At 34.8% G+C, this 13,816-nt stretch overlaps 1 protein-coding gene across 1 annotated transcript; it reads right to left on the bottom strand.

Annotated features, from left to right (window-relative positions):
* Window positions 1-5,886: 5,886 nt before the first annotated feature.
* LOC114633716 (prolactin-6A1-like) lies at window positions 5,887-13,414 on the bottom strand. The gene is made up of 5 exons (XM_028782321.1): window positions 13,364-13,414; window positions 9,575-9,753; window positions 8,701-8,814; window positions 6,986-7,165; window positions 5,887-6,239 (listed from the first exon to the last, which is right to left on the bottom strand). Exons 1-5 carry the CDS (start codon window positions 13,407-13,409, stop codon window positions 6,048-6,050), a joined length of 711 nt encoding a protein of 236 aa, XP_028638154.1. The 5' UTR covers window positions 13,410-13,414; the 3' UTR covers window positions 5,887-6,047.
* Window positions 13,415-13,816: the final 402 nt, after the last annotated feature.

Genomic DNA, 13,816 nt, shown 5'->3' with positions numbered 1-13,816 from the left:
AAGGCTAAGCATTCTGCTGCCCCTTTTATTCTATAACTTGGTCAATGATGAGTTATTATCAACATCTGTTGCAAACAGCAATTTCTCAGATGCTGACTAAGGGGTATGAGAATCTAGAAATATAATGGTAAGTTAGGAGTCTTTTAAATACTATGTTCATTTAGGAGAATGTTAAGTACAGGTTGTCAGCTATGATCCATGAAGTGTCTAGCTCCATATTCATATTCCAATGATGGTGCCAAATACAGCCGTCTTCTTGCAGAATAGGCTTTAAATCCAATAAGAAAGAGGTTCCTTACTCCCATGGTGTTCAGACCACTATTGTACCAGTGGTCATATCTTTTCAGCCAGTCACTATTATAGGTTCTATGTTTTGTGACTAGGTCAGATTGATGACTAATTTTCCCCCCTCTGGTACTGTTCATAGCACCATCTAGCACTAGTAAATTTATTTAGTCATGATAAACTATCCAGGTCTGTAACACCTTACTTTCTCCATATTATCTGACTTGTGTGCTTGTTTCTTTACTAATAGAGTCTTACTACTAAATTTGGGAAGGTATAAAAAGTACTGGAAATAGTTAATTTTTCTATATCTATGGTGCATCACTGAACAACTACAAAGAAAGTACCATTCCTGTCACCTGGGTTTTTATTTCTTATTCTGTGGTAGCAAGTAAGTGTTTTTTTATTCTTTTCATAGAAACTACATTATAAATGAGGGGAAAGAGGAGTCATCTTAGTTATTTTTCCTGTACCAGATGATATAAAGTGTTTCTACTTTCAGATATTGGCAGTTGGGGTCAAGCTTTCTTGTTTGTGGAATATATGCCCAAAAGTTTAAAGAACTTATCTGTTTATGTTTTAATTTGAATAAATATTTGAATATATATGCTATGGTATTTGTAACCGTAAGTAATAATATACCCCTATTATCTTAATGGCTTTGTTAAGTGATATTTTATGTGAAAAGTAATTTTTGTAAATATCTAAGAGTTTTGTCTGTATCATGTTTTCATGTGTCATTTTTGTATATTTATCTGTATATAATACTGACATTATGAAAACTTACTTTCCAATTCTTGAATTCAGCACGTTGACAGCGTACTAGACTTGCAGAAAATAGTCGGGTTCTACCAGTGTTCAACTCTGATCAATGTAGGGAACGTGATTCTTAATGGTGTTGTGGGGGTATCTTATTCAAAATGTATAATGGTTTTCAAGAAACACACCAGAAGAATATATCATTCATGGATCAGTGTGATTATGGAAATGCATCTTCAATCAGAAATAAGGCTCTGCTACATATAACCCACTACATATTCAATTGAGGAGCACTCAATTTTACATGCAAACATACTGTCCTTAGATGAAACTTTTGTAAGAAATCTCTGTTAAGTGCAGATATCAAATTGCCAATGATTACTCTTCTTTACATATGAGGATGAGTTTCCTGCAATGGTAACAGAAAATTCAACTTCCCACTAGAACCTTTCTACCTAATACCTTTCTTCCCTTAGAATCAATTTCCTCCTAGAACAGTATCAGATTCATGTACCTCTAGCCACTTCATAAAACAATTATTGGATACCCAATTATAGTTCACTAGATAGTCAGTTGCTATATTTTGCTTCTCCTCCTCAGCCTTCCTTTCCTTTCTCTACTTTTTAAAAATCTACTTCCCACTTCTCTTCCATTTTCCTGTTCTCTTTCCAATTTTATCCACATAATCTATTTTAAAACAAACCTTTCCACTTCTCTTTTCCCTACATTTCTCCTTTCCTTCCTCTCCTTCTTTTAATTTTGTTTTCTCTTTGTGTTGTTATTGCTGTTAATCAATTGGTTGTTCAAAGTCTTTATCCCAAGAAGAACTGTAGATTTTAAAGTCTAAGTAAAGATTTTAAAGTTCTACTGTCTTCCATACCAGTGTAACTTAAAGCAAGTATGATACTTTCAAGAACATGAAACTGTGAGCAACATTCCTCCCTAACTAATAATGGAATCATCACTTTTTTGACATTTGTTTTTATCTTTAGATTTGTTTCTACTTCTTTATTGATTTTAGAATTATTTCATTTAATAATATACTTTATTAGAACATATCATATTTATTATTATATGTATAATTCATTCACTGGCCCACCACACACTTCTGTTCCATATCTCTTATCTCTCAGGTATTCTTCCTTTTACCATATGGTTTAATTTCTTCTTTAACCTTGAGGAAAGTAACTGGATTTTCAGCAGAAGAACCCTGAACCATCAAACTGTTTTTTGGCACTGTAACTATTTTCACGAGATGAAATCTGACAATCACAGTATAATATTTTCTCTTCAGTGCTTTAACTTTTTTTTAAATGTACAGATCTTTCACTTCCTTTTTTGGTCTTACTCCAATATATAATTTAGGTGTTGTTCTCTGTTATTATTCTGGTCCTTGCATTGAAGAAAAAAGAAAACAGAAAAGAAAAAAAAAGCTTAAAGTTTAATTTTGTTACATGATTAATCAATTATCTTAGTTCCCTTTTTCATCTTTCCTAGAAGATGATATCAAGCAGGTCTAAGATTATTGTATAAAGATAATTCTAGGGTCTGTGTAAACTAAAGGAATATGTATGGTCAAAGGAAAAAACCCTGCCCTGATAAGGCAGAATTAAGTGGATACTCTCAAATCATTTTTTCTTTTTTTGTAAAATCCTCAGATGCTGAAAAAAAATGCTCTCTGATACATGAATAATTATCACTCCCTGACTAACTAGGATTGTTACTGTTTTTATATTTGAGTACTTGGAATTTCTTCCTTAATCATTTCTGAGAATGGAGATGTATAATAATAACTATGGAGAGTTTAGTTCACTGTTTACATCATCAGTTTGCTATAAAAGTACCTCAGGATTTACACTCATTTAGTGAGGATTCTAATGTCAGATTTCAATATAAAATTTATTACTTGAAAAATTGACCATTAGACAATAAAATATCTAATAATGCTTAGTAATTGATCATATTAAGTCTTATACATATATGAAGATATATAATTTTATTCCAAGTTGCTTCTGAATTTATGAAAGTTTAGATTTAATTTATACATAAATATTATTGTGTTTGATGACAATAGAGAGTTTATATATTTACTTGTGTAAATGCTTTAGAATAGCTATTTCTGTTATCAATGTATCTGGTTCTTTATTCAAACACTTTATGAATATGTTATAATGAAATGATAACAACATATATGTTACAATTTAAATTACATAATGGTGAGTACTGGTAAGACTTGATCAATAAATTGAGGTTTATTTTAAATAGACCTCTGAAACAGGTTTTAAATCATTACATTCAATATGCACTACATTTTCAGGAATTTGCTGAACAATTATTCGTAAGTTTTTCAGTTCAACTGAAAACTTTGCATAGTTGAAAAACTCTTGTTTATCAACTTGAAGTGATCAACATGAATTACACTTCTAAAGTTTAGCTGGTGCTAGAAGGAGACATTTTGAAATTTTGTAGGAGGGACATAAATCCTAAAGAACAGAGAAAATGCTTAATCTGTGATCCAAGAGAATAAATAGTAGTCTGACAAAAAAAATTGAGCTTTGCTTTGAGTTTTACACTCCCTAAGAGTATATTTGTCTGCTTCATAGTATTCTGGTGTGGTTTTTGTGTTATGTGCCTTTCCCAGTAAGAAATTACATTCAATGAGGTCATGTATATTTGTCTTGCTTATCAGTGTGGGGTCATCACTTGCCAAAAACTGGATACACATATTAGGAAACACATAATAGTTAAATGGCTAACCATTGATCCTTGAAGCTATTTATAAGTTTGGAAAGTCAATAGTTATACTTTATTGTTTATTGTCAAATTAACTAAATGATGCTTCATGCATAGGCATAATTTAGTGCTTATGGATGAAGCATCATTTAGTTAATCTGACAAGGGTAAGATATAATTTTTACATTCTTAGCCTGACCATGAATTACATTTGAAAGAATTGTTAAACCATTTGTTGTATTCAAAAAGGTTTCAAATTGCTTAATTTGATCTGTAACATTTCTATTTTTCTTTGTGCAATTACGTAAAATGAGTGGTTTTGAGTAGTAAATTCAGAAAGCCATTTTACATACTAGAATAGGTCTTTTCAATGTGATTTTCACATGGATGTCAGGTCAGAAGTCAACCTAGTTTGAGTTATCCATCTTCTCCTATGGTGTGTAGGCATGCAGTGGCATATAATTAAAGATATCATACTCATCTAGGGTAAAATGGTTCCCCTGTATTTCATGGTTGGTTTTCTTATCTTTTTCTTCTATGCACATTGGTCTTTATTGTAGCAGAATTTTTTCATATAGAAGGGATACATTTTAATGCTTGCTGGGTATGCTTAGAAGGTATCATGTTATTCGTGTGACTTTTACAACATATTAGAATGGCTTTATTGTTCATCAATCAAAGGAGTAATATATTTGCAGTAGTTGTAGATCATAATTATTTTTAATAGTGGTTGGCTGATCATCTCTTGATAGTAAGACTTGGATAAATCTAAGTTAGATTTAAGAAAGAATACAAACAATACATTAGTAGTCAGCTTTCCATTGCCATTGCACAACTTGAGAAAATAACATTCAGATGTAAAATTGCACAGTTAATTTACAGTTGAAAGTGGTTTTAGATCATTGAAGATTTTACATTGATCCCATTATGCTAGGACCATGTGGAAACAATGGCAGAAGGGAAAAAATGAACTCATATCCTAGTTATGATCTCCAGGAAAATCCCAATAACAATGCTTCCTTCCATCATTATGTTTTTTTCATGTAGAGTCTTTACTGATTCATCACAGTTCTAATGGCCTTCAAAAACAAGGATATTTACATATCCCAGTTCTAAACCAGAGCACAGAGGAATGCTTAAAAAACAAAATAGAAAAAAATCTTTAATGAAAATTGAGCTAAATTTCTACTTGTGGCTAGTATAGACATAGACTGATTTGTGTTCATTCTTCCAGTCTTAGTTATAGTGAATTATAGCCTATATCATATTTTACTTTCTGATCCATTATGAATCTCTATGAAAAGGAAAGGAAATGAAGTGGTTGAGATTACTGGAAGGGTTCAGTAGTGATTGAATGCCCTGGATTTTGCAGCTTAAAGATTCCTAATTCAATTTGAATCCTGCCAGTAATATATGCTCAAGTTGAATAAGCAAATTTGTAGTGAGACACTATTCCATTTCTGCTGATCTACCATCCTATCTTAAGAACATTAAATGAATGTGTATTCAGTGGTAGAAAAGTGAAAAGAAATATTGTAGGGACTAATCCTTTCTGTCTTCTTTGATGTGTGATGTGGGCTCTAAGATGTCAAGAGGAATGTAGTAAATAATTTGACTGAGATGTATTTGAAACTAGACCAAATAAGTCTTGCTAGATCCTGAGTAAAGGAAAGACAAGAGAGGTACCTAAAATAAATTTGAGGAGAAATGCAAGGAGACAGGAGACTGACGCATGTTTAACACCTAACAGCTTTTGCACTATCTAAAAGTTTAATGGAATTGAGCATAATAAAGTTCCATATTATTTTTACTGCTTATCATTTCACATGAAAATTATGCCATAGAGAGTGTTTGCCTTTCTGAAGGTATTTGGGGCTTCCTTATTCTTGTTAGGATAGAGTCATTTTTAATTGCCAGTGATCTAATTAGGTGAGTCATAGTGATTTGATATAATTCTATATAAATGGTGAATTGCATTATTTGCAATCAAACTTCTGTTAATGGTGACAAGTCTTGATACCTACATATCCATGCTAGTGCTATATTTTTTTATATTTATTATATGGAAAAAAATGAGATGTTGACAAACTTGGATTTTAGACATTAACATGTTTAAAGAGTCCAATTTTATTTCTAATGAAGGATTCTTCACACACACACACACACACACACACACACAAAGCATTCATTCAAAGTTACAAATTAAAAATTGGGTTAAACAAGACAGATTAAAAACAATCACTCTAAAAGTAAATTGGATGGTTGTGAGATTAACAATCTCTGTAATAGACAAGTTTACACTTCAGTAGCCTGAGATGAGAGTCAATCTTACGTGAATCCTTGACCAAGCACTGGAATAAGTTAAACAAAGCAAAATGGCGAACTTCATCATCAGGTGACTGCAGGGATGCCAGTTCATTCCACACGGGGTATCTCTCATTTTCTGGGGATCCAGGCTGAATCTAATCACCAAAAGATATTCAGTTATTATTCACCATTATTTACTTGCTGTTACTCATTTTAAATATTGGGAAAACTCTTGGGTTGAACTTAGAATTATAAGATCTCAGACAGAGGGTTGAATTTTAATGTATCTATGCCAAAGTAGTGTGAATGCATTAGCTGTGAAAATTCTATAAGAGAGATTTTTAAATACCTTTCCTGAATAAAGTAGATACCAGATTAAGGGTATTCTCACATATAAGGCAAATAGAGAGTCAGGAAGATACTGCTTGCCTTACAGAGATGGATTTTTAGCAAGGAACAAGGTAGGACCTAGTCTCAGGTCTCTCATGAGGGAATTTAAACATGTCCTCAGTATTGGCCTGGAGGATACTTGCCTGATTCTTCCCAGTTCTACTTTTCAACTAAGTGGAATCCACTGTAAGAACTGCACCTAATAATTTTAGGTACAAATAGTCCAGTGATTGTTGGATAGTTATATCTGGTGATGCTGTCAGAATTTTTTCCCTTGCAAAGGGAAGGTAGTTGTTCAAACAGGATAAAGGGAGATTTCTGGGGTGTAAAATACCCAGGAAAGCAACTTTGAGATGGATTACACTGCCAGGAAATGTTTAGTGAAAAGACCATCTATCACAATGGATGACTAAATTTTCTATATGTAAAATTAGGTAGGTATGCATTCATTCCTTACTACAGTGGTCACCTCTCTGATGAATGAAAAACAAAGGAATATAAGGCTGCATACCTTGCTGAGTATCCCTTTAAGAGTATCTATAAGTACTCTGATTTTTCCTTCAATGTTTCTTGCTCTTGATATAATCTCATCAGGGGCTTCCTCCATACGACTCAGTTCAGTCGCTACATGATAGAGAGGGTATATCCAAGATCCCAACATACTGATCATCTCTTTCACAAGGAATACACCCTAAAAACCAATAATTAAACAACTGTATCAAGATTGAGGAAATATAGCAGAGTTAGCCCATGTGTTATAGTCTCAAAGAAACTGATCGTAGCATCTATTTATCATATTTATGTGAAAAAAATGTAGATATAATTTGTTATGAAAATCTCCAAATTTAGTCCTTTGTCTATAGTTTTAAAAAAGCATACTAAATATGTCTGATTTCACTAAGTACTTTTTCCAATGATAATATGTTTAATAATATGTTTGTTACTCTATGAAGTTCTATCTGTTCTCTTGGTGAAATCAGTAGTTTTGATTTTTTTTTTATTGTTTGTTTCTCCACAAAACAGCTGAGCAAATAGTCACAAGACTTGATTCTCATAAAATTGGTATCAGTACTACTCTTAAGTGGCAAGTGGCCCAAATGACTTTTCCATAGGAATTCTTCTCTAGAAGGATTCACTATAGTAAAATATCACATTATTCATTGATACATTCATTTGTGATTTTTTCTACTTGCTTTAAGACACTGGGAGAAATCTTCAAAGAAGACAGATCTTTATATATTTGTCTTTCTGAGCTACCAGAAAATAGCCACTTGCCTCTTGCTGAGCAACCTATGTATGAGTATATGCAGGTGAAGAACAAGAAAACAACATTGGTTTTAATGAGTATGTGATGGAAAACAGAAGAGACTTTATTTCCAAGTGTGAGCTCACTGCCAAGGTCATATATGATGCTAATCTCTGAAAAAATGCTCTAGTGCTGCTACAGCATAGTTGGCTTTTTTTTTTTTTTTGCCATGAAACAAATACTCAGTTGGATTCTATTGATCCACGATGTCCAACATTTTGTCAATGTGATATATCTCCAACTACATATGTGTTTGATTAAAATAAATAATAAGAAAGGAATTACAAAACAATTGTAATTTATATAGCAATTATAAATTGAAGATAGCTTGATACATGAACCTTGACATCAGAGCCGATATGATAGGTATATCCTGAGATCTGTAAAGTTTTATTGGGATTGACCTATTAAGCTGAGTTTCAGTAAGGACTGGGAGAAGACAAGAAATTTATTAAGGAATGGACATTTAGGTTAGAAGCAACAGTAAAACCAGGAATATTGAAAGTCAAGAAGAAAATTCCTTGTGATCAATAAGATGCAAAGTGGTAAACACAGAAGCATTTCAAATGTATAATTAATGAAACTGTATTTATATTTGCTATACATAAACATGATTATATTTAAGCATGTGTGCAGCTCAATTCAAAGTGTCCTGCAAAATAATACCTAAAGTTCTAGCTATAGGCATTGGTAAAATAGTTCATCTGAATGCACAATTTATGGTTGTAAGACATTATTAATCTTTGATTTCACTTACAATTTATCATCTCTATAATATGTTCTGTCTTTGATTAATCCCCCTTCCTTCATTTTTCTACATGTGTGATTAAACTATTTTCTTACATATAACCACCTTCTGCAGGGCAAAGCCAGTGTGAACTACTCCATACTTCAGCTTAAAGGACATGCTGTAGACTCACCGGCATCTGTCGGGCTCCCTCCTTAGACACTGAAATAGTTAATGTAGATGTGTGGCAGGCAGTAAGGTAGCTGTCAGTGAACCACCTGCCTGGTTTATATAGCACATCCTCGAGCTAGCAAAAAAATATTATCTTAATTAGGACATGAGTAAATTAGTACATAACAGCAACATCAGAAACTTGTTTCATTTGTTAAAGTTATTTTTGTTTTATCTCTGCGTGCTTGTGCGTATGCACACACAGGCAGGTTTTTGCAAGGGAAAGAGAATGTCATCAAGCAGTAGTACCACTGTGGAGATCAAAGGCACTGTTCAGGTATTGGTTGGTTTTTACTACCTTCTTCGAGACTTCATCTCTTTTTTGTCTGCTTCAGCATACGTAAAGCTTGTTGGACTGGCAGTGCCAGAACTTAACCTGTTATGACCTTCCATCTCACTGTGGTAGGGCTGACCTTCCACATGTGTTGTCAATTCTGCTTTCTGTGGATAATACGAATTCTGAGATCCTCAAATCTGCATTGCAACATTTTACCACTTTTCTGATATTCACTAGCTGTATATATATATTTTTTAAAATAAGTACTGCATAAAAACATGAGCTGGAAGAATTAAGAAACTGATCTTTTCACCTGTTGCTTCCCTACTAATTCTGTAGTCATTCCCCACTATACCCCCAGCTAGCCTCCCAAAGAGGTTTTCCACTTATAATTTCAAGTCTCTTCCGTGATTGTTATACTTTTCAATTAAGGATGCTTTCTATTAGTGATGATATAGATCATCTAAATCTGCTGTAGCATGCTTCCTAGTAAACCACAGAGCTCTACAATAGCTGGCTCGGAGGCCCATTTTGTCAGAAACCAAAGTGAGGTACTTACAAACATGCTGTGCATTTCCGCAGTGAGCTCACTGACATTATGAGATAGTATGATGGCATGATCAAGCAGGTCACTTAGAGACATCTCACCATATTCAGCCAAACTGGTATGCATGGGTACAGAGGCCACATTCTCCCACAAAAGGAGGTTTGATGCCAAAAGAATCAGGACTGTCCCTGCTATACAGAAACAGAAGCTAGGATGAGATTCATTCCTTAGAGATTATCAAGGCTATTTTAATTTCTGTCCAGTGTCCTTGAACAGCTGTTGTGGTAAGAAAACATCTACCACTGAAAGATTCAATTAAATAATTTTATATAGCTATATAGAGAAATCGGATATTGGTCAAATTTTTGCAATGCTATCAAAAATAGCACTGGATTTTTTTTAACATTTTGAGCTAAATTCTCAGTGAGCTAATTTATTTGCATATCTTCTATATTTTTTCTTTTTGATTAATTACTTGAAGACAAAATTCAAAAAGCAAAATAAATACCATGGGAGATTAAGATACAAAAGACACATAAACCAAAATACAATGTAGATAGAAAAAAAGGTTTTGCTGGAAAACAATAAAGAATGCCAGAGCCACTTCACATTTCACATTTCACAGAACACAGTAAAGGTCTCATCATCGAGGTGTAGCTTTTAACCAAAATGCCAAGTTTTCATTTTGCCCAGGGTGAGATCTCACCTTTCAAACCGGCCATGGTCCGTGTGGTCAAGAAATCTTTCTGTTCAGTGTGGGCTCTGGCCCTTGGATATGAATGGCCAGTTCTTCAGCAACCCCTTCTTTCTCTTTGAAGCTCTCCCTGTTCACTTTTTACTTCTCAGTGATTTTCATGTTATGCAATTGTTCTGTTTTGTCATTTGTTTTTGGCTCCCTTTTTCTACCCCAACTGGCTGCTCCCACCATTTGACCTCTACATCCCCAACCAAGCAGAGAGTGATGGTAGCTGAAATGACATTCTGTCTCTGGTTCTTCTCTTCCATCTTGCCAGAGGATTTAGATGCAACATTCACTTCCTTTGTCACTGTTACCACTTCGCCAAAATCAAATAGATTTTTTTTCTTTGACCCAGTTTACTTGAATTTGACTATTCTGTCTCTTCTGCTGCCTTAACTTGTGAAGTAGGGCCTGAGTTTGATTTCTGTCCCACTGCATCAGAGAAACTTGATCACACTCCATCTTCCTTCTTTTTCCCTGTATTCTCTGAACCAAGGCTTACTTCTTGCTCTTTATCTTCTCCACTGCTACTACCTCCAGATTTTCCCTCACCATCCTCTCCTTTTTAATTTTTATTTAGTTTTTATTGGATATTTTGTTTAGATTTCAGAGGCTGCCTTTTGTTCCCTTCCAGGCTGAAATGCTCTGCATCTGCCTTCTTTTTCCTTTGGCTTTCTCGGCCAGCTCTTCACCATCCATCTTCCTTCACTAATTATGGACACCATCTTCTCTGTGCTTCTCCATTCAGAGATACACAGTCTCAATCCTCTTCTGACATGGAGAAACTTTTGACCTTGAATTCCTTCATGCAGCTGAGGTTCTGGGTCTTCATACAGAGAACCACAGCTGCTGCCCACAATCAGCTAAGTCTATGCAGAGAACACGAACCTGCAGGACCAGGAGCTAGATTGGCCTTCTGACAAGTCTTTTAAAATCATTCACCACTGACAGTTTGCTATTGGGAATTTATGCTGACCTTCACTGTTCTGATTACACTGTCTCTGACTCAGCATGCAGGGTTTGCATTTTGACTGGGACAGTACACTTTATTTGTGTGTTGTGTCTTCATACCTTATAAAAGTAAACACACAGTTACCTATTGCTTAATAGGATGAGAGAATCCAGTCATGAAAGGATACTGCCTGCTGGATTTGCTAACTCATAATACTGTCATTGACTGCTCTTTTACCAAAGATTCTGATTGAGTTTTCTGTGAAGTTGGGCTTAGAGTAGGTCAATGTAATATTGTCAAATTGTCCTGGTGAAAAGGAGTCTTACAAAATTATATCACTTTTGTTAAGTCTTATTAATAGATTCTGGTAAGCTGAATGCCAGCACTATAGACTCTCTACCCCACCTGAGTTTGCCTTACACATCTATGGTCTCTTAATTATGTGTGTCCCAGAGACTTCCATCTATGGTGCTGAGACTCAGTTCTGGAGATGTTGCTGAATGTAAAGCACCAATTTTGCCTTTGATCAAGTGAGCACAGAAGTCCTAGTAATCTTCATTTTATCTACATTATTTCTTGTTCTGTCAAACAATCTTTACAATTTTGGCAATTATAAATGTTGTATTCCTCCCTAATTTGCTAAATCAGCAGACCGACAGATGGACAGACCGTAAGAAGCAGGCCCTTAAACAGGACCAACTCCATTTTGTAATAGGAAACTTGCAGAGACATGTCTGGTACTTGTAAGGACAAGTCTGGAAGTAAATGTTGTGCTGTGATAACCAACTGTGATGAGGTCAGCGCCTGGCGACAACAGGTACGAGTGGTTATCTGCCCTGTCAGGAGTAACACCAAATCCAACATAAAAGAGGAGTCCGACCAGAGCACTTCATTCACACTTGTAGCCATGACACTTGTGGCCAATGTGATCCTCTGGACAACGCCTCCTCAGCACCAGGTCATCACAAAAGTTAAAAAAGAGAACCTACACCTCCAATTTAGTGATCAAGCTCAGACTTCAAACTGAGAGAAAACGCCCCCAGCTTCTTGATCAAGCACCCTGCGAGGTCAAATTAGCAATTCAACTATTGGAAAGCTACAGCCTGACCCCACCTTCAGGGACTCAAACCACCTATAACCCAACACTATCAAAAGGACTCAGGTCGTATAATCCATGAATGAATGATATATTTATTGCTATGCTTATTTCTTTGGCAATTAGCAATCTATTGTTTGTGTTCATTTTGCATATTGTTAGAGGTAATGCACAGGAAATGTGGCAATATCTTGTTGTAGTAATAACCTTAGCATTTCTGATAATATATTGCTTGCTGTGCATTATCATTAAAGAAGTAACTGAATCCCAAAACCTCTGTCTCTCTGGTGTACTCTCTCTTCCCTCTCGTGGAGCTGAAAATCTCACAATCAAATCCAGTATACAATCCCTGTGTGGAGCAGGATCTGTTGCTCCTCTCCCCGAGGGGGATTCTAACCCCTTGCTCCTAACAGATAAGAGTCCCTGCTCGAGACACAGACAGATCTCTAACATTTCACTGTAAACACAAAAGAAGCAATTTATAAAAAAAAAGGTTAGATCATATTTTATATTTCTTGATACCATTCCTACGTATTTTCCAAAATAAAAAAATGTGATTTTCAGAAATCTAAATTCCACAAAAACTTTCATGATTCATTAATTAATTGGGCTGGTCAGTTTACCAAAACCAATCTGTCTTTTTAAACGCCAGAACTGGAATTACAAGCTTCAACCACCTCAGGAAACTTTTATCATCATCATCATCATCATCATCATCATCATCATTTTGTTTCCTTTAGTTCAAGTAAGATACTGAATAATCTTAATAATTATCACTTGTGTTAAGGAGAAAGAGAAATCACATATTTAAAAACTTATATAAAATGGTCTATTTCGTGCCTGAGCAAGTCCTCTCTAGACTATGATTTTGTTCCTAAGACTTCTCAATTAAATATGTCTTTTAACATCAGATACACAAGATAGAACTCTAAGGAAAGAATCTCAGCAAATAACTTGGAGAACCAACAAATGTATAATATTTACTTATAAGAGCATTAGTGAGAGCTTACGTACAGAGGCAAGGTCGACACAAAGACAGCATCTTGGAAAATACCCACATCTGTGGGGCACAGAGGAATACTTCTGAACTGGAGTTCTCATCTCAGTTTACTGTTTACCTTCTATATACTCTGCCAGATTGCCCCAGGGTCCTGCACTACTGGAACAGGAAGGAAGTAAGTTATAAAACCCAATTACTTTATTAGAATAGGTTCCAATTACTGTCCTGCTTCAGGGAATGTTAACAATGTCACCACTACTAACATAGAACTGTGGTATCTAAATGTCTCTGCCATTTACAGGATATGGCTGCAGTGTGTGAACTTACTTCTATATCTATAAAGCCAGAGCCTTCTCTACTCCATGATCAGCGATGATGACCTTGTCAGGGTAGGTGTAAATTGTTCTTCACCACATCCTCTACATCCTCAGATTCTTGCAATCTTTCTGTAATATTTTTTAATGTTT

The sequence above is a fragment of the Grammomys surdaster genome, unplaced genomic scaffold (assembly GCF_004785775.1).
Source record: "Grammomys surdaster isolate TR1022 unplaced genomic scaffold, NIH_TR_1.0 749, whole genome shotgun sequence".
Taxonomy (NCBI): domain Eukaryota; kingdom Metazoa; phylum Chordata; class Mammalia; order Rodentia; family Muridae; genus Grammomys; species Grammomys surdaster.
This window is presented reverse-complemented; position numbering and strand designations above follow the sequence as displayed.

Coding starts and splice junctions, on each gene's coding strand:
- LOC114633716 (XM_028782321.1), bottom strand. CDS start 13,409: ATGTGGGTATTTTCCAAGATGCTGTCTTTGTGTCGACCTTGCCTCT. Junction 7,166..8,700: donor AGGGAGCCCGACAGATGCCG/GTGAGTCTACAG, acceptor ATTGGTTTTTAG/GGTGTATTCCTTGTGAAAGA. Junction 6,240..6,985: donor TTAAAGGGATACTCAGCAAG/GTATGCAGCCTT, acceptor TTTGGTGATTAG/ATTCAGCCTGGATCCCCAGA.